This window comes from Tyto alba, unplaced genomic scaffold, assembly GCF_018691265.1.
Source record: "Tyto alba isolate M040663 unplaced genomic scaffold, T.alba_DEE_v4.0 Super-Scaffold_22, whole genome shotgun sequence".
In the NCBI taxonomy this organism is placed as follows: Eukaryota; Metazoa; Chordata; class Aves; order Strigiformes; family Tytonidae; genus Tyto; species Tyto alba.
Genome location: NW_024881296.1, coordinates 14738114 through 14763888, shown reverse-complemented (window position 1 = coordinate 14763888; position 25775 = coordinate 14738114). Strand labels below are relative to the sequence as shown.

Sequence of the window (25775 nt, the reverse complement as noted above, 5' to 3'; positions counted from 1 at the left end):
TCTCTTTAGCCTGAGCCCTGAATACTACAAGACAGGGGGGTTCCCCCTTCCTGACACTGCAGCTCGCATTCTTCTATTTGTGGATTAGCAGAAAAAAAATAACCCAAAACAACTGGGGTTTAGAAGACAGGTAATCCAGCACACCCATCCTGTGCTAAAAAGAACCTCCTGTAATATATCAGTCATCAAACATCAAGGATTTAACTGCTCCTGAAGAGCTGACTAGCTCTTAGTTGTAAAAAACTAGAAATGAGAACGTCTTATTGAAGCTAGGCAAAGTATTAAGTATTTCACTTCGATTTGATACCAGTTTGAGTCAGAATGAACAGTTTGTCTAAATACCAACACAAAGAAGCTTTAAAGGCACTTCTGCCAATCCAACAACCAGAATTTGGTATAGTCATATACATATCCCACTTTTTTTTAAATGCTGAAATTTTCATCCCTCTACAGCCAATTCCTAAATCAGAAATATTATAGGCACCTTTAAAACGAATTTATTCCACAAATCTCATTTATACAATAGCCATAAGTTCTTTTAGTAAAAAGTAATTAAGTATGAAAGTAAAAAAAAAAAAAATCGTTTAAAATACAGCTTTTTAATAAAATCCAACAGGCTTTAAACAGACCTTTCACATATTCTCATTAAGCTTTTTCCATAAGGCACATGTATAGACATTTCAAAGAGCAGTTAATTATAACTTACCAAATCTTTACCACGTTTATAAAACTCTGTCTTTGGAAAAGCATACAATGAAAAATATACAAACAGAAATGGCACATTGCAAATTTTAGACAGAACTGTAAATTAAATCTTTATGCATACTGCCCAGATCATAGTGGCTTGCCTCCACTGGGGAATAAACTGTTACTGGATGCAAGGTAGTTTTAAGACTACTCTGCGCAAAGTATTTAAATGTACTTTTTTGTTAAAAAAAGCCTCAAAGTTCCAGGGTAACCACAAATAGTTCACCCAATTTATTTTTAAAACTGTTTCTAGTAAAAATTGTTTAATCCCCCAAATGCAAAAGGCAAGGAAAATACTAAATTGTTTCTGGGTATTTCATGAGTGGAAAAGTATAATTTTCCAAGCAGAATTCACAGCAGAATAAAAGTTGGCTTTTATAGTGTAGAGTGGTTCCTGGTTTTAATTTACCCTAGACAGGATGAGAAGCATTTAATCACAGCATCCCTTTAAAAAGAGGAAAAAAAAAAGTCAGTTATTTGTTATTTTCATTATATATGTATCAACCATTACATATTTAAAATTCAAGATTTTAAATAAAGACAAAAATCAGTAGCTTATCAAATGCAGGACTGTAACAGCTGTCATTACGTTCAGCACATCTACAGCACCAGCTAAAGCAAAGGCTCGAGCCCACTCTGAATCTCCGGCCTGTCCTTATTGCCCAAGTCTTCCATACTCACAGATCAAACAAAAAACATTCAAACACAGCTAAAATACAGACAGGGTGTTAAAAACTGTTCTGCAGCACACTTGGTGGCTTAGCAAAGGTCAAAGCTTTATTTTGCAACGGCTGGCCAGCCAGGGCCGGGCTGAGGAACGTGCCAAAGCCAGGCGGCTGCTTTCAGTCCCTGCCACCCTGGAGTTACACCATCACATTTCAAGAAAAAAAAAAAAAAAAAAACCAACAGTCCAGGCTGAAGGGTTTACTGACAGCGCAGGATGGAGAGGTGGCTCAACATCAAGGTTTGAAAGATTTGAAGGGGTCTGTGTCTTTAACCGACAATAAACAGTTCTCTGACTGTTCTACTGAGATCACTCTATGGTTAATTTTCTCAAAAACGTAACTTATTAGGGAGTGTAATTTGTATTCTGTTGTTAGTCAATTTAAAAAATGAAGAAAAATATTATCATGACTTCTTAAAGCCACTGTATGTATGGGTTTTGTTGTTGTTTCTATAGGGGTTTTTTTTTGTGTTTTTTTGTTTTTTTTTTTTTTTTTTAGGGTCTTTTGTTTTCTTTTTGCCATGCCAGCAGGAGAGTAACCATTAACTGAAAAAAAAAAAAACCAAAACAAACAAAAACACAAACCACCACCACCACCAAAAAAACCCAAACCCCAAAACCACAAGCAGGTCGTTATTAAATCATTAACAGAGTTAAATCAAGTAATGAGTATTTTGTTGAAATCAAGATAAAAGCATACTTTAAACAAATTACATAATATGGTTTTCTGGCACTGCACATGATTTAGATCCTGATTTCTGTAAGAAAGGCAGCCTATACAAGAAATCTATGGTAGCATTCCACATAAGCAAGTAACTCATTAATCCCTAAAGAAATCACAGTACAACTAAAAGCTGCCTGTGTAAAATTCAGGTCTTTGGCTCATAAAATCTAACAGACAAATAAAAATAAAGAAATTAAGTGATGCATATAACCTATTGTTTTTCTAACCAGCACTTAAAGTACTGTTGGTAGGGAAGAAAAGACCAGTGGCTAGTAGCTGAGCTTGTTTTTGTGCAGAACAGAACATTTAAAAAAAAAGCAATGTCCCTACTGAGAGAGTCACATGGCCACAAGAACTACAAGAATTCAGAATAACACTTTGACTGGATTAGCCCGAGATGTCAGAAATAGTAAGGTGACAATCTGAAGTCTGAGTTCAGTGAAAGTATTTAATCAATTGTCAACTAAAATTCAAAAAAAAAAAAAAAAAGCTTAATCTTTCCTAGATCAACTCCGAAGCATTAAAAACCAAACCAAACAAACCCAAACGAAACCACAGTACAGAGTTTTCGGCAAAGTTATAGAAACACTACTGGAAGATATCAGATGAAAGGGACAGACAGTAGTTTGTATTCTTTTTTTCTCTATTTGCAGTGCAGAAAACCTCATTAAGTAATATACAGGCATGGAAGCACTTTATTTTTCCAAAGAACACACTGCTTAGAGACCAAACTGTATTTTATGTGAATTGCTATAGAAAAAAACCAGACTCTCCAGTTTGTTTACTTGGATGTGGTTTCCCTATGTGTTTGGCTAGCTTTTGTTCCCTTTTTGTACACACGGAGTTGTGTAAAAACAGCTTGCCAAAATGAAAATTAACATGAAGCATTGCCTTTGCCTCTCCTAAAAACAATGGAGGAATTCAGAAGTAGATGCAGCACCTGAAACTACGCTTGCTTGCTCTGCTTTTACTAAAACCTCAGATCCACAAGTTACCTTTAATGTAAGCACTGGAAAAGTCACTATTGCATCAATGGATTTTTAAATCTCTGGAGAATTTAAACAAAAACTCAATTTATTTTCAGAAAACTAGAATGAAATTTAACAAAGATATTTACTATGTACTTTACTTGTATTTAAAGCTTATATTAAGCATTACTTTGAGTTCAGCTATGTTGTTTTCTAAAAATTAAGAGGAAAGGGAGGAGGTTATGTTTTTTCACATAATCAATTTCAAGACTTTTTCCATCCCTGCAGCACAAAGATAACTGACTTCTGTTAAGATGGGAGTAATTATGCAGACTCACCTTGCAAAAGGAATATATGAGAGACTATACCTGAAAAAAGAGGAGAAAAAAAAAAAAAGTGTATTTGACAGTGTTCATGTCTCTCCCAGGACCCAATTATTTCACTTTAGTCCAGCATTAATACAAGCAACCTGTTGTAACAAAACTTTAAATAAGATTACCAACTCAATTTAATGCTTACCTGAAAAAAGAAGATATGCTTGGAAAAGAACTAAACATACTACCAAGGATTTCCTAGTTTACCGTTTCTTTTTTTTTTTTTCCCCCCACATAGTTTGTAACTTCTGTTGCACATAAAATTTAAAAAAGCAGATTTACTACCAACCATTTCAAAAGGAATGGAGATTTCTGGGAAAACTGTATTCTTCCAGATGAGATTTTTTCCACTTTAAAAGACAAGATGCATTACTATGAAAATATACATCTAATCATATTATTTATGTAACTCTAAATACAGATATATGCTGTGGTATGAATAATATGCCACAACTGTGACACTCAAACAGCTGATGCTCCGAAACGTGCTTCTTGCAAGCCTCCAGGCTATGTTTTGTTCTCGTGTCCAGCCTGATCAAGATCGGGGACACTTAACAAATATAAAGAGGTCTGCTGTAAACCTGCAGAACATAGTTTGAGTTGGCAATGTTCCCTCTACCTAGTACCAAGCATTTACCTGGGCCCAGCGTGATGCCCAACAGTCCCTATCCTGAACAAATGGTTATTTGTCCTCAGGTCCAAGTTCAGTATAGACTTTGTGTGTTCAGGGCAAGTTCAAACAAGAACTGTGGTCAGCTTGGATCAGCTCGAGTTAGTACCAAGTAATTCACCTGGGGCAAGGAGACCAAGTATGTTCAGTTGCATCTCCATGGAGAAAGCAGTAATGTTGGAGCATGGCTCAGAGACAAGGGTCCTGAGCCCACCGAGCAGTTGTACGATCAGAGCCTGTTCCAGGGGCTGATGCTGGGCCTCACTAGGGCTTGCCTGCAGCTGCTCGCAGCTGCTGATACATGAAGAATTTCGAGGACGCTTCGGCCTTGTGTATCGTAAACAAGGTAAAAGGAACGAAGTAGTGGAATGAGAAACTTGTACCGCTAGCTAACCGCAAGTAGGTGGACCGTGCAAATACGACCTTTAGAGCTTAAGCCAATCAGCTAGTGACTGGTAGGCATAATATAATTATCGTTGTCTGTATAAATATGCGTACCCTGGACCAATAAAGTGAACCATGCTTTATCACTCACATTGAGTTTGTCTCAGCATGTTCCTCCGCTGCTCGGAAAATGGTGCCCGAACAGGGACCGGAATAGAAGGACAATAAAAAGGACGGAGCAGCGGACGCAGAGAAGGGCCGGATACAGCAGCGCCCGGGGGGTCAAGAACAATCGAACATTGGATCTCTGACGTGTCGTTCCGAGGACTTGAACTGAACATAGGGGTTCTCCGTCTGCGAGGGCTACTGGCAAAAGCTGCAACTGGTGCCTTAATCAGGGAGCATCAGAGACATATCAAAGTAAGGGAACGGTATTGTGCCTTAATCAGGGAGCACAGGGCCGGCAATATGGAACAGGAGGTAGCCCTGGATTTATTACAGCGCTTTTTAGAAAAGCGGGGAGTAGATTGTGTAAAATCACTCGCGGGTTCAGTAGCGTTAGGACGGGTCAAAGGATATTTTCAAAATCCTAATTCTCTTTTTGATGTCGAGGAGTGGAGACGATTAGGCGTTGTTTTATGGGATATGGTAATCGATGAGGATAAAGCTGCAAGGAAATTGATGAAACCGTGGCGGGAGGTGGTGAATAATATTAAGCGGTATCAGCTCGAAAAGAACCTTGCAGCTGTGGCAACAACAAAGTTAGGAGGGGAAAGTTCCACTGTTACCCCAGAAACTGGGGCATCCAGATTTATGCTCCTTCACAGTGATTGTATTCCTGTACCATCAACAGGAGTACCGGTTCCAGTTAACAAAAGTAGGGGAAGTCCGGAGGCCAGTTCCCCCCCAGTGCCCCCCCTCATCCCCTCCGTCCTCGGAGGCGGAGGGGGAGAGGGAAGATGGCCGCCCAATGCAGTCAGGTATAACGGAAATACAGGGGCGGGTACGCCATGGTGACTGGAGGGAGGTCATGCGCCAGGCAGCAGAGGATAAGCAATATGACGTTGTTGGTAGCCTGTCTGAGAATCTAGCATTTCCAGTTCGATTCGAATGGGCTGAAGATGGAGCCATTTATGGCAGCCATAGTCCACTGAATTGGAAGATGCTGTCGCAGTTGCGTAGTACTGTTAATGAGTCTGGGCTACATGGTGAACCCACGAAGCAGTTATTAAATTACATATGGGGGGGAACCCTTTTGTATCAGGAAGATATTAAAGTTATTATGAAAATGATTATGACCCAATCTCAGTTATTGTTATGGTAGGCCCACTGGCAACGATTCTGTGAAATATCAGCTCAACAGCCCAGACATCAGGATGACCCATTATTTGGGGTAACCGTAGAACAGCTTATGGGAGCGGGGCAATATATTACCATAGACACTCAAATGCAGCAAGGCCCAGATGTCTGCCTGGAGGCCATGTGGACAGCAAGGCTAGCTATAGCCGCAGTTAAAACAGCACCCCCATCTCTGTCTGATATGGCAATAAAACAGGGACAGGAAGAAACCTTTGCGCAATTCATTGATCAGGTAACCGCAGCTATAGAACAGGCAGAGGTCCAAGAGTGGATGAAACCCGCGCTTCTCAGGCAATGCGTTTTAGAAAATACTAATCAAGCAACAAAGTCTATTATACTAACACTGCCTGGGGATGCTACGATAGAGCAGATGCTGGAGCGTATGAGCAGGGGGCCGGCAGGCCCCCAGGCTATGTTGGTAGAGGCAGTTCGGGAGGGACCTGATCCAGGCCCAGCACCAAGCCTTTGCGGCCCTAGCCCCGTTACGTCTATCCGAGAAGCAACAGCGACCACCGACGCGGCGCCTTAACAAGTGTTTTCGATGCGGGCAAGAAGGACACATACGATGAGAATGCCCTGTTCGACGAGTCTGGTGTGGGAAGTGCAACACGAATAGCCATAGTACCGCTGCATGTGGGCGATCGGGAAATGTCCAAATGAGCGCGACGGGCCGCCGCGCAGTGACCACAGCGTTGGCCCCTGCACGGCTAAGCAACAGCCCGATACTGCCTCGACAACAAGTTCCAGCCCCTGCCAACAACAATCCGTTCCAGTGGGTGCCCTCCGGCCAGCCACAAGAGGAAGCCTTGGCTTGGACCTGGCAACAGCAATAGATATTACACCGATCGATCAACAGCCACAAAGGATTGCGACTGATGTTAAGGGCCCAATACTAATTAATGGACAACCACAAGGCGCTTTACTAATTGGGCGATCATCAAGCAGCATTAAAGGACTGTTTATTCTGCCAGGAATTATTGATGCTGATTTTACCGGGACTATATGCATAATGGTACAGACTTTGTTTCCCCCAATTCATATTCCAGCGAAAAGTCAAATTGCTCAATTAATACCTCTGCCCCAACTGACCAAAGAGATGGAAGCTGTCTCCGCGGCCACCAGGGGAGCTGCTGGTTTTGGATCCACAGGAGGCTTGGCTCTGCTAACTGTGGCAATGAATCGCCGTCCGGTGACCGACGTTACCTTCTGCTCGAATGGGGCACAGATTTGCCTTAGCATATTACTGGATACTGGAGCCGACCTCACCATTATGGACAATAACCACTGGCCACCCAATTGGCCTTTGGTCCCTATGGCTCGTGGGGTCGAAGGAGCTGGGGGACACTCATCAGTGATGCGCAGCAGAGAACACATTCGAGTGCTCATAGACGGGAGAGTCGTGAATACGCATATAACAGTTATGCCTCTGCCTCAGGGAGTTTATGGCCTAATTGGTCGTGATGTGCTGGACCAGATTGGTGTCATCCTAATGACCAGTGATCCTTTTTAGCAACAGTCACTGCTTCTAAAGTTTTCCCGATCCCGTTGAAGTGGTTCTCAGACACCCTGGTTTGGATTGAGCAGTGGCTGTTGAAAAAGGAAAGCCTTGCAGCAGCGCATCAACTAATTGAGGAACAGCTGTCTCAAGGACATTTAAGATTGTCCACTAGCCCGTGGAATACACCCATATTCGTCACCCGGAAAAAGTCAGGGAAATTTCGCCTCCTCCATGATCTGCATACAGTAAACACGCAGATGCAGCCCATATGAGCTCTCCAGCCCGGGCTGCCCAATCCATCCATGCTGCCTGAACACTGGCATCTACTCATTGTTGATCTGAAAGACTGCTTCTTTACCATCCAGAGGATACACAACACTTTGCCTTCACCCTACCGTCGATTAATCGTGAAGCACCTGCTCAGCAATTTGAGTGGACAGTATTGCCACAAGGAATGAAGAACAGTCCAACACTCTGTCAACTGTTTGTGGGCAATGCCTTACTACCCGTCAGAATTGCCTGGCCTACTGCCATCATATATCATTATATGGATGACATTCTGATTGCTCAAGAACGCCCCTTCTCTGACCAGCAACGTTCCTTTTTGGCTCACACTCTTCAAAAGGAAGGCCTTGTTACTGCTCCTGAAAAGGTTCAATCTTTGGCGCCGCGGTAATACCTTGGTTGGCTGATAATGGACTCACAAATACGACCACAGAAATTGCAGATACAGCTTGATATCCGTACCTTACATGACGCACAGAAGTTGCTTGGGGACCTACAGTGGCTTCGCCCTGTGGTAGGAATTGCCAATGATGACTTGGATGTCCTCTGACCCTTACTCCAGGGGGTCGATCCTACTCACCCGGTACACTTATCAGAAGAATAGAAATCAACCCTGTCCCGAATTGCAGACTACATTACACAACGATGGGTTGACCGCCGAGATCCCCAGCTACCGGTAGACCTCACCATCTTAAACGGCCCGTCCCAGCTCATCGGCGCATTAACTCAACACAAAAAGAAAAAGGGGGAATTGTTGGAGCATGGCTCAGAGACAAGGGTCCTGAGCCCACCGAGCAGTTGTACGATCAGAGCCTGTTCCAGGGGCTGATGCTGGGCCTCGCTAGGGCTTGCCTGCAGCTGCTCGCAGCTGCTGGTACATGAAGAATTTCGAGGACGCCTCGGCCTTGTGTATCGTAAACAAGGTAAGAGGAACGAAGTAGTGGAATGAGAAACTTGTACTGCTAGCTAACCGCAAGTAGGTGGACCGTGCAAATACGACCTTTAGAGCTTAAGCCAATCAGCTAGTGACTAGTAGGCATAATATAATTATCGTTGTCTGTATAAATATGCGTACCCTGGACCAATAAAGTGAACCATGCTTTATCACTCACATTGAGTTTGTCTCAGCATGTTCCTCCGCTGCTCGCACAGTAACTTCCAAAACTTCTTCCAGGCTTGCAAGCAATTCAACCAACTGTGCTCGCACATTCCCAAGCCAAAACCTTGAGTTCATCTGGATGGTCATCATCACTCCTGCTGCACTAAACTTACCCTCTCGCATCCACCCACCCTTTACCCAGTGGTGCTGTGTATTCTTGGGGCAGGACACACCCTATGAAAATGGTATCTAGTTCCTTGCACTTCAAAAATTAAAATTTAGTTAGACCTCAAAAAAGAGGGAGTTAATCAAAAGCAGGGCATATGAATATAGTTACTTTCACAACAGAGAAAAGGCATGAATTTTTTTTTCATATATATATTCATTTCATAATGCCTCAAATAAGTTCACACATTGAAGAGTATACTTAAAATTACCATTTTTGCAAGACGATTGCATATAGATTTTGCTGAAGTTACACAACCTAGCTTAGAAAAACAGATTGAGGCTAGCATTTGGGCACACTTACGTTATGCGAAGCATATATTATATATATATATAGGTTTATAATCATGCGGGTGTAGGGGCAGGGAGAAGCTAAAATGGATTTTAAGAAACTTACCAGGTCATTGCCAAGAACTGCAATATGCAGAATAACACCGCCAAACCTTTTTTGTTCCACTAAGTAAAACCAAAGAAAATATTGCAAATTAGTTCATTTTTCACTCGTCTATACTGCAAACAATTGCAACAGCCTGTTCAGCCAAAAATTTAATTAACCGGTGAATTCAATTTCCTTGTCTTGATTTGCTACTTCTTTCCACTCTAACAACTCTCCTTTCACTTTATCTGTCATTCCATTAGCATCATGCTATGAAAACCTTCTCTGGTTTTGAAAGCACTTAGCAGCATCAGTGCTATCACTTTCACTTTAGTTCATGATACTGTACTTCTGCAGACATGGAAGTTCACTTCAGCTACATATTTACTTCTGTGGACCATAACTACAGCCAATTTTTCAATCAAGATGCCTGAGGGTACTTGTTCTGCCCCTCTTCCTTTGTCTTAATCATTTTAATGTTGTGTACCCAGCGTTTCTAAAGACCACTATGTATTCTCTGATATCCTCTAAGATAAGTACGCATCACTAAGATATAAGTATATTTTAACTTGCTTTTCTTAATTCTTAGTCCAGAGGTCTGCAGACTGAACCTGATGCTCTAGATTTTGTACTCTCATCTACATCACATGCAAGTGGAAGGATGCATTTGCTTTGTAGCCAGCAGGCTCATCACTCCACCTAAACTCAATCGCAGTTGGAAACACAAATACCACACACACAAGCTCATCTTCCCTCTACAACAGAACTGCATGTTAAAGCCGTGATAAAATTAATAAACTATCAAAGCTAGACTGCTCTTTAGAGGAACAAAGTATTCTCACTTACCCAGAACACAGCACACAGAGTCAACACTAGGAAAAGCTGGGGGGAGATGAAAGGGGAGACAAAAAAAGAAAAGAATTAATCCTCAAATATACAACAAAGCAAATACAACTGTTTTAGTGTTTTCACTGTGTGTTCAGCATTTTCAGAATTGACTCAAGAAAGAAGCAAAGCCAAAGACTGTCACACAGTGACTATATGCTGAACTCCACGTAAAGTGCTGTTTTCCAAAGCTGTTTTCCATGGTGTACTCCATGGCCAGAAGGTCTGGGACAAGTCTTAGAAGAAAGAGGAGGCAGGAACTGACTTCACAAGTCATGAAGAGTATAACCAGATCTGTGCAGCTTTACGTGTTAGGTCTGTTAAGAGGTGGGCTTAGACAAAAGCAACCAAGTAGTCTGGGATCTGTTCTATTATTTCAGTACATAGTATAATTTTGGATCTAGTATTCACAACATCACCATCTGACAAGAAAGGGAGGTGCATCACCACGAACAACCCATTATTAAAAACACCCATTCACAATTACAGTATTTGGCAAACATGGGTTCTGCTGCTTCTGCCAGTGTTTTTCCATCTTCTAACAGCAATGAAGAGTCCACTAGGGAGCAGCTGCTCCATACATGGTGAAAAAGCTCACATGAAGCTTTACTCAAGCTACTCAGACACCTTTGATGGAACATTACAATGATATGGTTTACTATGCCAAATTAAACACACCATCTGTGCAAGCATCACTTCCAACTCTTCCACCAAATCTTACCTGGCTCCCTCCATTTGTCATTACACATAGTAGAAAACAGAACAAAACTCTAAATTAATTTTCACTGGAAAAAAAAAAATGTTGGCATTTTACTGAAAGGAGTAAAAATAACAGACTCTCTTGAAATTTTCCAAACATAATTGTGACTCCTGAGTTGCCTACAATTCTAGCTTTGTGTTAAGATGGAAAAGAAAACAGTCAAATACATCAAAAACTTTCTAAACTTTAGAAGTTTACCAGTTCTCTGAAATTTTCCATCCTAACAGTCCTAGCTTTCATCCAATGTTCCTGTTCCCTTTTAGATTAATCTTTCATTCTGTCTTTTCCTAACCTTATTGGTAGCTTTTCTGCACAATCAGGTAGGTCGGTCTGTGATTTTTTTTTTACTCTCTCTTCTCTTTCCATTTCCCTGATGTGTCTTCTTTCTACAGCCTTCAAAGCAACTTTTTTTTTTCTTTTGTCTGAACACAGTGGATAATAGGATAACAGAGCAAATAAACTTGTGCTGGCTGTTTTAGCATCTTGCTTAGACTCTCAGCTTGACCAGAAAAAACCTACAGCTGTAACATGTTGGAGAATTCATTCTCAGCAAACAGCAACTCTAGAGAATTGGAGATATTCTTGGACATTTTTACTGCAGACCTATGAAACATAACCTTCCTAGGACTTGTAACTGGGTGTGATTTGGAAGACATGGCAAAAAGTCACCTCTTTAACAAAGCCTGGAGTCCAAGCAAGGAATAAGTCATTTCTCCAAAAGATGTGGGCAAACATGAGCTTAACAACCTTTTTTTTTTTTTTTTTCATATGGGTGTGTGAGAAAGAGTATGTAAATCGTATCACAACCATCCAGAAAGAATCCCTGAAGGTTTTTCTTATTGACATCGGCTGTAGTCAACTAGAAAAGAACTCTCTATGGCAGGGAGAATACAACAACCAACTGCATTTCAAAAATAAAAGTTGAAACAAATCAGGAGGAACAAGAGAAAATAAGCACAAAACAGAAGCAGCAAGGGCAGAAACTTGTTTTTAACTACCTAACAGAGTTCTGGGATAGGAATTTTGAGACTGGCATTGGGGCTGTTTTTTCCACCCTCCTGGAAGAACAAATGATGGTCAAGAAAGTAAAGGAGCCCAGGACCTCACAGTGGAGAAGTGTGAAGCTGAGCATGTGGCTTCCCATACTTTAGGGAGAAAAACTGATTTTCTCCACTGCTTTGGAAATACTGAACCACTAAGCTATACAAACAGAACTGCAACAAACAAACAGCTGTCAAGCTAGATTTGGTGACCACTGATTGTTCACAGTAGCTGAAAAATCTCTCTCTAGCCTGGTTCTTGAATAAACTATTTTAGAAAACAAATTAACCTAATATTAGCATTTATCAAGAAGTATTTAGTAAAGAACATTTCAATCCACATGATTAATTAAAAAAACAAATCATAAGCAACAAAACCACAAGATTATAGAAAGGAGTGAAGATAATCTTTATGATATACAGAGCTAATCAGTTTGACTGTTGCTATTCAGTACAGAGAAAAGTCGGACTGAGAAATCACCTCCTTTTAGTAAAACTTCAGATTTAGATTTGAGGCTAAAGGAAAACTTTTTGGCAAAAGGAAGTAAAGACAGTATATTTACCAACATCACAACTGTAGCTATTAATCTTTTGGGCTCAAACATTGCTTTCAATTGCTTCAGTGGCCCCATCAGGAAACACGTACTAATAGGAGAGAAAAAACAAAAGAAATGGTAAATCACTTTCAAATAAATCTTTGCAAAAGACAATAGGACCAGTTTTCCAACAGTTAAATGAGTACAAAGGCTTTAAAAAAGGCATTTCTGTGTTTAGCAACAGAGACCCACCAGAATGAAAGGTGAAATACTTCATGAATTTAGTCCTGGAAACAGCTTATGTATTGAGTAACTTTTGGTCTTTAAATTCTTTTGAAAACATTACCACTCACAGCAGAAGATTGTCAAGTTGAAGGCTAGTGAACATCATGTTGAGCCCATTTCGAGAACTGACTTGCCAAAATAACGCAAAGAATACATGGACCACAATTCTGTAGTAAATTTCTGTTTAACAATAAACTTCTGATCCAGGCAGCATGCAAGTAGCTACAATCAACATTACAGGGAAGCTCTAATTCTTTGCCCAAGCTCAGCAAGCTAAAAAAGATGAGAAAATTGCAGTAGTTTGTATTAAGTCCTCCTGATTTCTCCTAATCTGCAGTTAACTTGAAGGGAAAATTAAAACCACCAGCACTGCTATGCTGTACCTGTTCTTGCAAAGAAATGTGACGTGAACCAAGAATTCACAACCGTAGTAGTAATTATTTGGCTTCAAATATTCTGAGATGAGTCTCTTCCTTCCCTGTCATTGAAGCCATTCTGCTTTACAGAAAATATTTAGTGAGTGAGAATGCCTGTAACCTTGTGGTGGTCTGAATGCTTTACTACAGAGCGGGAAACTTAGTTTAACCCCTTTTCTAGTTAATACTTATTTATATGAAATGAAGAAATCTGTAGCAGGGAAGAATAGAGCTCCTTTCTAAAACCAGTCATAAGCCTGGTGAAGCACACCTCTTCCAAGATGGAAGAAATATGGGAATTCATGTCCCACACAGTAAACTGAGCCTATGATCTCCCACACCCAGATGCTGTCCTACCAGCAACTTTATGTACATATCCCATTCTCTTTACTTTGTTTTCTTCTTTAAGTTGTGTAGACAGACCTCAGAAGTCCATATTAAATGGAAAAAAATGTTTTCTCCATTCAAAAGAAAAGAATGTTTTAAATTCACTGCAATCCAAAGAACTTTTTCTCAGTAATTTTTGATCTTGGCTGCTGGGCCATAAAATTAAATTAACACCAAAAAAAAAAAGAGATCTGAGAAACTAGAATAAAAGATTAACTAGTGGAAGGACAAGAATGATGAAAATATGGTGGTAAAAATGAGGGAAATTCAAGCCACAAAAAATAGGCAGAAAACCCCATGGAAATAAAAATGCATTGATGCTAGCCTGATTAGCACTGAAGGACAGACATCACAAGCGCTTCTCCTCCAGTGGTGCGAGAGAATCCATTGGGAGCAGAAAGGCTTGAAAAAAATCTAGAGGTCCTCCACTTACATGGGATATTTCTTATATATAACATATTCAGTAGAAGATACACCTGTCATCCCAGAGAAGAATCAATTACGTATCATTGTTTTCATGTTTGTGGCTAGAAAATCATAGTAAAAACAGGGTAGATAAGACTACTTAGTAAGAGTGGTAACTGCATTTGTTTTAAATCCAGACTTGCAAACAAGCCTGAAAAAGTTAAAATCTCCCTGTCAATTTGGGACTTTACTGTCATTTCCTACTGTTCTTAGAACACACTTGCCTGTTGTTTATATCTAACAGGACTACTGAAGGGGAACGAGGCCTCTTTTTACTTCTAATTTTAGTCAGAGTCCAGACTAAAGTTTTTCTCCTAAAAGAAATACCAGTCTATAAAAGCTTTTCTCTTGGTTCACTGGCAATTCGACTTGATTAGTACCAAGTTTCTAAAAAGCTAATTTAATTGGAAGCAGTGAAAACACACCCAAAATACTAGGTAGAAACAAAAATGAAAACAAAAAACCAACAAAGAATAACGTAAAGAAAAAAAAAAAAAGGGAAATACTCAGTTTTGCCTACCTCCAGTATTAACATTTTGTCTTGTTTTAGTATGAGATGGAATAGTTATACCAATGAGACTCAATTTTTGCCCCCTAACAAATTTGTGGAGAAAAAGCAGTACACTATCACATTTCTAAGATGATAATGTCATGTTGCCTGAGTTTTAACAGATTAACTATGCTTTGACTCAAGAATTAAGTGACTCTAGTCAAGTCACAGAGGCCATGAAAGTCAAGACCAGACTCTATGGGTTTGGAGTCCCATGATCATGCTTCACCTACACTAAGATAATAACAGAAGGAGGACAAACAGAAGCTGAAAATACTTTAAAGTTGTTTCTTACATGTCTTTCAAACAGCAAAAGAAGAGTTTTAGATCCTAGGAGGCACCTTCTGCAAATCTTTTAAGACAAACTGCTATGGGGAACACTGCAAAGAACCAAGCACAGACTTTAAAAAGACACTGTGAACAATTTTTAGAGTCTGCCTGGCCTTACAATCAAAATGAGGATTTCCTGAACATCTCCTCTTTCAAAGAGTTTTCCTAGAAACAGGATGATTTCTCTGTTAAAAGCAAAGAGCTCCTTCCAGTAACAAAGCATCCACACAGCTGTCAAGACTACCAGATTGCCCCTGAAACTGAGCTACCTCTGTACCCAGAAGAGGACTTAGCTGTAGAAAGTAAAAAACATTCATCCAGCAATTTATTATTCATATTTCATATAGCAGTTGTGATGGGTCCACAAAACAACCACATAAGACATCACAGTGGGACAACAACAAGTGAGTAGCTGGTATTCACTAATCATGATAATCTTAGAACTACAAGACAAACAAGATTTTATGTTATTAGCATTTCAATATGAAAACAATGTTGTTTATACACAACAAACAGACACCATTTTAGAGTAAAAGCAAACGGAAAAGTAGATGAGAAGGAGGGTACTTTAATAACAATAATTAATAAATCATACCTGGCTAATGCAGCAATATTTCCCAGGGTATAAAACAATGCAAAAAGTTTGATTCCCTTTGGGAGCCATAGCAGTGCTGTTCCCTATAAAAGACAGGTTATTTGTATGTTTGTAATTAGGTAATTCAATTTATTTAGACTTTATTGTCTACATTTTCAGACTATGAAGAGTGTCATTCTAATATATACCAGCAGAATATACTGTTCTCAGATTCCTAGTAGTCACTATTTAGCACACTTCTATTGCCACCTACTGGCAAAAGAATGTATTAGTTTACTATATTTCACAATGTTCTTACAACTAGGCAATGTTTACTTATATTATTTATAACATTTATTTATACGGTTTATATTTTATTTATGACACTTTCAGTTTTGTTACAATGCACCCATATACATCATCCACCTCTACACACAAAAGATAAAATGGCATAAAGCCATCCTAATATCTACGATCTCCTTTCTCAACTTCAATCAACCATCTGGACTTGCAGTCTAGATAGGAATATTTTCAAACTCTTATTTCCAGACATCTCTTATTTCCACTAAGCACAAAAAAAATCCAAAGCCTTCTACTGATCACAGTTCCTATGATGATGAGGGACAAATAGAGCCTAAACTACAAGCAGAACACTGTTTAACTTTTTTTTTTTTTAAAAAAAAAAAACCTGTTATGTGGACACCGTGTCCTGCAAAAAAGCAACTGTATTCCATCCTATTGCAATTTCAGTGGGAATCTGTGGTGTCAAAGTTTGCACAGACCACAGTACAAGCAACCATGGAAAGCTGCAAGAAAAGAGTACAACTGTATTCTGCAAGGAAAGCCTATAGACACTAAAGACTAGATTAAAAAAACCCACCACCTACAATTTTGGTCAGCCAAGAACACAATAAATGTACCAAAAGGTCCATAATCTGAATCAGAAGGTGAGGTTGCCAGCTCTCAGCTTTATGTGGCAAAACTTAGCTAGGGAGCTGCCTTCAAACTGTCCGAGATACGAAGTCCACAAACACAGTATTCAGAGTTTTGACTCTTATCAAGCTCAAAGTAATTCAAGGAAACTTTAGAAAAATCAAGATCATAAAGCTTTTTATCAGTTATTTCATAGTCTCACACCATGTGATACAGAATAGGCACAAAGATTAAACATGAAAAAAATAGCAAAAAGAGTGCTGTTAACCTGTCCAGAAATAGGTGTTGGAACAGAAATGTGGTGTGTACTAAAATTTGTGATTATATTGGTTAAATATTCCTTGTGAAAAAAATAGAAGGGGGGAGGGAGTCAACCAATAATGCTTAAGCAACCTAAAAAAGGGATATTCCAACCCAGTCTTGAGCTCCCTCCCTAGAACGTGCCCCCTCTCTAACATAAGCATCCAGCCAGATTTCGTGTCACTGCACTTGCCATAGATATCAATATGAGGAATACCACTCTCCAGTTCCTTTATTAAGCTGATCACCACTTAAATAAGACCGTAGGTAAAACCAGCAATTGTTCTGGTTTACCCCCGAGTCTCAGGGCAAACCACAAGTTTTGATAAAGCATCAGAAGCTTCCACCTGCAGGAGAATCCAGTGAGTGGCTATCCCTAAGTGAGTGCCTCAGTCAACAGGTTGCTGCTCCACAGCTGCTTCTTCCTGTCATTACATATATCTCCTTGGTTTAAAAACTTTTCATAGTGAATGAAAGAGCAGTAGTTGTCATTTAAATAGTGGCAAAACCAGAAAACAGTGCACACAGGACAAATTTCTCCATCCTATTACCAGAACGCATTATGAGTCAAGACAATCTGCCTGACAGTCTCCACAGAAACTGCAGATGTCATCCACAGACATTAGCCCAAGGCCACTAACTAGCTCATATCAAAAGCCATGCTCTGTGGAGAACCTACATTCTACCTCATACTGACAGGAGGAGGGGAAAAAAAAAACCAAACCAAAAAAAAAAAAAAAAAACCAACAACCAAACAAAAACACCAAAACCAGCAGTCTGGATACTTCCCCACTGTGTCTTCACTTGCTTTTGGGACTTCCCATGCAGATGAAGAAGTGTTTTGTACTGAAAGTTACCTGTGTCAGACTTTGATAGACCAAATCAATTAATAGATCTCAACTTTAAAGTGCAGGCTTGAGCTCCTGACAACACCTCAAATTCAAGAATGAACAAATGATTTGCTGACTAAGATCAATAGGAATACAGCAGGTTTTTCAAGTGTCAACAGGCTACCACAGCCATCACCTATTGATTTGTGAGTGTGACAGGTTACACTGGTGGTTTCTTCAGCCTTTAAAAACCTTTCAAGCTTCCTCCTCCTTTTCTTTTTATTGGAGAGAATAAAAATACGATGGGTACATAATGAACAATAGTAAAAGCTCTTTCCTAGTACACCAGTCACAAATCTAAATTAAAAACATATCATATTTTGTCAGTGTTCAAACCTTTCAGTAAGAAATAGGATTATGCTACAGTAAAAATACTCTGCACTGTGAATGGAAGGTGGTCAAAATCTTAATTTATAGAACAACCACCCTTATGTGCTAATTCTACATTTAATGTCCAGTTAAATTCATAGATACAAAATTGAGGACACAGGATAAAGCAAACAAAGAATCATATATAAAGTATGAATATGAATGTGGTTCTACAGTAGAACATTAATAAATTACAGGGAAAAAACCCCAAACTTTACTTACAAGAATAGAACACACAATGCCAGCAACAAAGCATATGGCAAACCACCTGACTCGAGTACCAAAGCTGAGTGTTGAGGCATCGAGGACCTTAACAGGAAGAGAGGAAAAAAGAAAAAGGATATCACAAAACCAGTTTTGAACCGCCTAGGGCATTTTTTTCTTTACTACTGAAGTCCTTAATTTCAAACAAAGTAATGTTTTAGCCAGAAACAAATATTTAACCTTGCTTAACAGTTGCTTGCATATTAATTATTCCAGTTTAAGAAATTACATTAGCAATCTGGAAACATATTTTGAAAACAAACAAGAAAAAACCTGTGAGGGTATATCCTGGCACTCAATCAGTACCGCTCCATTTTCAAACAGACTTTCTTTTCACCATACAATTACAACTGAAAATTACCACAATTGTACCAAAGCAGAAGAATGAGTGGGCTTTCTAGCAATTTGTAGACAAATATATCCATTCGTGCAGCACCGAACGTTCCTACAGACATTAGTACCTTTTCCTGTTACTAGACAGAATCCATTGTACATATTAGTACAGGTATCCACTGCAAGCATTATAATTCCACTTCAATTACTGCTCCTTACAGGGTGAAGGTGTGGGCAGATTAACACAGCTTGTCTCATCGGGCAGCTAACTTGCTGAAGGGGATCATTTTATTTCCTGCTTCACCAGTGTGACTCCAGAACCTGTATGACCCCTTAATGAGCTGAGCCAGCTGATACCACTGACGAAGTGGGAAGAGAACTAGCGTTCCTTCTATCCCGATGACCTAGTCCTATGCTAGTCTAATGAGGCAAACCGGCTCAGCAAAAAGCCAGAAAAGCAGCAGGGCTGATACATGGCAAGAGGCAGGGCCACAGAGCTGGCAGAACAGCCCCTTTCAGCACAGCTGAGTGGTCAGAAATGCTCATCTCATCTTCTCCATTCATGATGTAAGAACAGTGTATTTCAGTTTACTCCAGGTCACTAAAATACTTTCTATTCCTAAACTGGTCTATTAAGAGAAGCGTTGCTTCAGCTTACATAAGATTATTATAAAAAGCTAACTTTCCTGTTTGTTCAGATAATACAACCAAACTTGCAGTCTTATCTATTCTACAGACATTTTTAATCAATTATTATTAACCAAATATACAAGTTAAAGCTTCCCCAGCCAATGGGTTTGATGTTTCCCCTACTCCTTTGAGAAATTTCTTTTACGTAGTGGTAAATGAATGAATGAAATTTGGTTACTGCTTGGACATACGGAAATTGTTTTAAATGAAGAATCCAGACCGAGTTCAATAAAAACGGGCCACATACAAGTACACATTTATGTGCTGTGATGAATCAGTGTCTGAACACATGTAAACAAAGAATAGCTTGGACTACTTTCTACTTATAAAAGAATTACTAGCCTTATTTAATCAAATTAAATACTTTGAGTATTTACTTATGAAGGGGGATCAGAATACTAACAATAAACTTTTACACTGGCATATTGTCTAAACAGAACTGGGATACAACATTGTTCTGAATTTTCTTTCCCCTTCTCTGTGTTCAGCAGTTACGGCATAACTTCCCAAAGGTCAGAAGATACAGCTTACCTTGTTAGGTCCATCTCTTTATCCTTATGTATGCATTAAGGAAATGCAGAAAAATGGTAACTGAAAGATCATTTAGTATTTGAAATCATATTTGATAGTCATATTCCTGAATGTCTATAGAGGTAAAAAGTGCAAGAAGAGCTGATAGGACATAATTGAAGATACTCATTTGAATCATGCTTTTAGTTACACCTATTCATGCGAGTAATTGCACGTACAACAAAAAAAAAAAAAAAGAAAAAAAAAAAAGGAGTAAAAATCCTTTCCATCCCTGCTCAGAAATGAAGTGTGTATGGGCCAATACTATAAGTACACCCAATGCACATATTTCAGATTGCCTACAAAATAGGGAGAGGATGAGGGTAAATTGTTTCTTCAGGTGTATCAGGCACATTGCTGCCACTTACTGCTATTCTACTTCTAGCCTTAATATCTGATGGTGTTCCTGAAACAACTATCAGGAAATTTCATTTTTCATATAAATTTTAAAATAGCTTTATTTTCATTTAAATCCCTAACAGTTATTATGTGGAAAAAATAATACCACCATAAATAAATGAACCACACAAAGGCTTGGAAAAAAAAAAGTCACAACATTTAAAATATGATTTTAAAACCAGTTTATGGATTTAATTCTTAAAAACTTAGATTGACAATACATGCACATGAACTGCAGGAAGATAAGCTGTGGCATGAGGGCTGCCAGAGCACCACAACACAGCATTGTCCGTAATAATAAAACGAAATAAATTAATTAGCATTAAAGTTAAGGCTGATCCTCTAGTCTTTCCTGATGCCATCACCATTACTGTTATCAAGCTGAACCTAGTTAATGCAATGTTTGAAATCCTGAAACTGGAGACCTGGTAATGCATTTTCTTAGTCCCTGATACCTAATACTTTTTAGGTTTGATAGAACAGGTTATGTTTCCAAGACGTCTGTTTAACCCCTGCAGCGAAGCACCTTGCTGCAGAAATTGAGTAACAGGAGCGTAGTTCAACTGCTTAAACCACAGACTTCAGCTCGTGCTGAAAAGCCAGGCTACAATCTGTAAAAGTTGAGGACCCGACACAGTGCCTGCCTATTCTGGCACATCTGCTGCAGGAGCAGTAATTTCTGTAAGAGGGGCCATGAGACACCCTGAAGTAACAGCTTAGTTTCTCACACCTACACTCAGAGGCTACAAACCAGAACCCCAAGAAAAAGTTAGTAAGCCTAAACTGCCTATGCAACAAAAGCAGGAAACAACGTAAGGGTGATTAGGACTTTTTTTATTGTCTGACATAAGCAGTACAGCTAATCCTAGATTTCAGATGAAAAGAACTGGTGTTACACTCTATGATATTTGCATGAGCAGAAGCTTTTACTTAGAAGACTGAAAAAATTGACATGCAAATTCCACATCTGGGGCAAGATTCATATGGAAAACTGTGCAGTGACGGCAGCAAGGGAGTTCCTGTAAAACATACCCTACTTGCTATACTGCCTATCAGCTTGTTTCTACGCAGTAAAATGAAAAAAAGAAACAGAAATCAACGAATAGAAACCTTTAGTCTTCTAAAGCTAAGCTTTAGTGCCAAACTCCTGGGCAAGAAGCAAATATTTTTATTCATGAGTTATTCCAAGAAAATACTACATCAAATAAATGACAGAGACATCCAGAAATCAAGAGGAAATCCTAAATGGAAACTGGAAGGCAGACTTCCCGAAACATAAGGAATGGTCCTGCAGTGATCTAATACACACGTTGCAAGCGACAGATAACAGTGTCTTTACTGAACAGGTTGCTACGGCCACCCCATAAATCATATGAATGATAATCTGCAAGGCTGTCCCTGATCAAAAACATTTCTTGTGGCTTTGAACATCTACCTAGGCCCCTCCCCCCATATATTAATCTTATAGAAGCTTTCCATGTGGGCAAACAAAAAAAATAGGAACACTTTCTTTTACGGGTTTTAAATAAGATTCTAGAAATTAACAAATACATCTTTTCTTGATAGTAAATGTAAGAATATGCGGGTAATGGAAAAAACTTAACTTCAAAGACATGTTGAGTACATTTGCATAATTGAGTTAGTTCCTAAGCAGTATTTTAAAAAATAATTCCCTACCAGGCTTCCTTGTATGTATTTCTACCAACACTTTAGAATAAAACAGAAGAAATTTAAATATCTGGTCTATTCCTTCCTGTTCAAATCTTGCTGAATGCTTTAAGCAGTTGTCAGTTGACAACCATCATGAAACTACAGCCAGAAAATAAGCCAATGTGCCAAACAGGTTGATTTTTTATTAGTTTTGGTGTTGGTAAAACTAAATAGCACAATGCTGCCCTGACATCATCATTACACTGGCATATTTACAATTTATTGTAGATTTTTTTTGGTAATAAATTCCTTTAATTCAGTTTTAAAATTTCATTTTAAAATATATATATATATATATATATATAAAATAATTGACCTAATCGCAGCAAGAAGTAACAGTTGGTCATCTGAAGAGCTTAGAACGTACAGAAAGACTTAACAGAATCATTACATAATTGTCTCACTATATACTTTTCTTCTACTGAGCAGGAATTACTGCTGACTTCATGGCAGTGGTTCTGCAAAAATCAAGAAAAAGCAGAATACAGAGGTACCTGTGAACACGAACAATATGATGGCTATTACACAACTATCAGCAATTCCAAAGAGAGGGACATTGTTTTTAACCAAACACATGACTCAGTTCCAGAAAGGTCATCTGAAACAGTTGAAGATTTTACATACAAAATGCATAACCTTCTATTTTCTTTTACAACCTTATCTCTTAAAAAGTGTCCTCTCTGCATGGGTACACATACTTTTTTGCTCTATTGCACACACTTTAAAAATAGTCAATACCATTCATCTGTAAAGCTATAGCTTTAATGAATGTCTGCTACATATGAATTTCCTCACCAAAAATAGGTTTGATTACCAGTGTTATAGAAATACATTGCTACTTTTGAGAGAAACCTACAATCAAGACATTGCCTAACCTAAACACCTGAGTTTAAATTCAGTGGGTATTCATTCACTTTAATGATCTTTCTGGTTCATCTTCTTCAGCATGAAGCTCCTTTGCACTATGCCAAAGGCATATTTATACATTTTCTTCTATCATGTACTGGGTAGGCTTTAAATACAGGCAGATTCTTCCTATTTAAAGTATTCTCTGGCTAGAACATCAATACATGCTATAATCAAATCACATATAGTTTAGTTAATGACATTTAACAAATGACACGCTCCCCTCAGGAGATACACCTCAAATATAAAATTATTAAATACTTAGGCATTTATCTACAGACTGCTGCCTTAAACATCACAATGTCAAATAAAGGAAACCTCTATGTCACTATCATGTATCTCATATGAAACGTGCCTGGGGTCGGCAGACTAATTCTCTTGGAATTGAACTAAGATTAACAGAAATGTAAGTACGTCTCTGACCGTCAGGTGTGGACACAATTTATCTGCTTGACTGTGGCAAAGAGGCCAGATTCATAAACCCTGAAGACCAGCATCAACTCAGTGCAAAGAAAAGTGAAGCATGTCATCAGCAAGCTGCCGGGACAAGTATTATGCCATAGACACTAGACTGAGGCTGTGCCACTGCCCCAAGGTTTATGAGCCGCAGCTCAGATCCAAGCTGCTCCGCATGCCAGCTTCCTCCACCGTGCTCCAGTCCTGTAACACAGCATCAAGATACTGCATGATGTGGGGCACTCTGACCCACAGTGACACCAGTTAAAAGGGAGGTGATAGCAAAATCGTTCTTTGCAAGTATGCTCAGCTTTGCTTCAACATTCCAAGTTATGTCTCGGAAACATATGATGCTCAAACCCAGTAAAAAGACCCAACAAACTGACAGCGAGGAAGGCAGTGGGGAGGAAATGGAAAAATGAAATTGTACTTCAGTATGGGGCAAAAAAAGGAACTTCAGCACAATATACACAAAACAATCTCCGTCTAGCGAAACTAATTCTTTGCTTTTTCAAATTCAAGGACATAAGGAAACAGAAAGGCAATTTAGAAAGAAAACCTACTGTTTAACTCATCACCTACATCTAGTACCAAGGCCACGTAGGAGAAGGAATACACGCAAGACAAGGAGAGACTGTTATCCCGAAGCAGGACGTGGAAAATAAAACCAAAGGACCCCAAACCACCAACACAACAACGAGCTCCTCCACATCCCGAGAATTCGCCAAAACTCTTACTCCCGGGCGGGGCCGGCTGCCCACGAACCTCGTCCTTGGGCGCACGCAGCACCCTTTGGCCTCTCCTTCGGCCCCCCCTCCTCCCCCGCCCACCGCACCGTGGGGGGTGGGATATGCTGAGGGGGGTGCGGGAGGAGGGGGGCGGAGGGGTGTGTGCTGGGGGGTGCCCGCGCGCGGGCAGGCCGGGGCGGGGGAAGCGCGGGGAACACGGCGGCCCCCGGGGCGGGCCTGGGGCCGGGAGGCGGCTCAGCGCCCTGCGCCCCCCGGGACGGGGTAGAGCGGGCGCCGGTGCGGGTAGAGGGGTGGGGAAGAAGAACGGCTCCTCGCCGGGCGGTACCTGCGCCGTCAGCCCCTGCTCCTCGTCGTCCTGCCCGGTCAGCACCCGCCGCAGCTTCTCCATGCCGCCGCTCGCGCCGCGCCGGGACCCCGCCCCGCTGCCGGGCCGCGGGCCCAACGGAAGTGACGCGCACCCGGCGGCTTCGCCCCCTGGCGGCGGGGGAGGGGGGGGGGGGGGGGCGGCGCGGCCGTGGCGTGTGTGTGGGGGGCCGTGGCGTGTCGGCGGCGCGCCGTGTCCCGCCGGTGGGAGGAAGCAGGGCGTTTTGGGGCGGGGGGGGGGGGGAGGGGGGCGGTCCTGGCTTTATCGCCTCCTGCGGAACGGGCGCGTTTCGGTCCGCGCGGAGGGGGATCCGCGCGAGCGAATTCGCAGTTTAAAGAAAGCCTTTTGTGCGGGCCCGGAATGGCGACGCCGTGATATTCTACACGGCCCTGCTGGAACGGCGGTGCCTTCAGGGGCGGGGCTGTGCCCGCTTCGCCTGGCTGCCCCCTGCCAGCAGGCAAGCAGCCTGGATTCGGGGCGCCGGTTGCGCCCCGCGGGGGTGCAAGCCGGGTGCTCGTCCGGCCGTAAATGGGTGCCGAGGAGCAGCGAGGCTACCCGCAGCGGCCTGCTCCCACGGGGCAATGTCACGCGTGTACTAATGCAGGGACGGCCAGCGCGGCTCCGTGTTGCCCGTCCCCGCGGCGTGGCGCCGGCCGCCACGCTGCCCTGTCCCGCGGCTGCTGTGGCTGCTCGCTCCCGCCGCCATCCCCGCTGATCAAACACGGCGGCTCTCCGTGGGTGTCCACGGCCCCGCAAGCCCTTCGGGGACCTTCGCGTCTCTTGGCAGGTGGCTCCGCTCCGTGACCGGCCCCCGGACCAGCACCGCAGCTCCGGGCTGGGAGTTTGCTGGGGGGAACGGGGCTGTCCCGCGATGGCGGGGGGTGCCCTGCCTGCCGTTTGGCTGCAGAGGGGCAGCAGGCAGCAGCGTGGGGTGGGACCCGAGAGGGAGAAAAGCGATAAGGGCTGCGTAACCTGCTGCTGTCTGAGTGAAAGTTGATAAGAGCCGGGGCAGCAGAACCTCAGATGAGGCCCTTCGGGACAGAAACCTTCCCCTCCCTCAGTCCTCTCTCTGAGAGGAGAGCTGCCACCCTGTTCACCTCCCCACACAAACACTTAGGATGAGTTTCCCACTTGCCTTGTATATTGGCTTTTAGGCGAAACACTTGGACACAAACCATACC

The 25775-nt window shown here is 41.2% G+C and overlaps 1 protein-coding gene across 1 annotated transcript; it reads right to left on the bottom strand.

Annotated features, from left to right (window-relative positions):
* Positions 1-580: 580 nt before the first annotated feature.
* SFT2D1 (SFT2 domain containing 1) lies at positions 581-24672 on the bottom strand. Its single transcript, XM_042795873.1, has 8 exons — positions 24556-24672; positions 18376-18462; positions 15683-15765; positions 12682-12763; positions 10280-10315; positions 9455-9513; positions 3502-3531; positions 581-1192 (listed from the first exon to the last, which is right to left on the bottom strand). The coding sequence occupies exons 1-8, from the start codon at positions 24616-24618 to the stop codon at positions 1153-1155; spliced, it is 480 nt and encodes a 159-aa protein (XP_042651807.1). The 5' UTR covers positions 24619-24672; the 3' UTR covers positions 581-1152.
* Positions 24673-25775: the final 1103 nt, after the last annotated feature.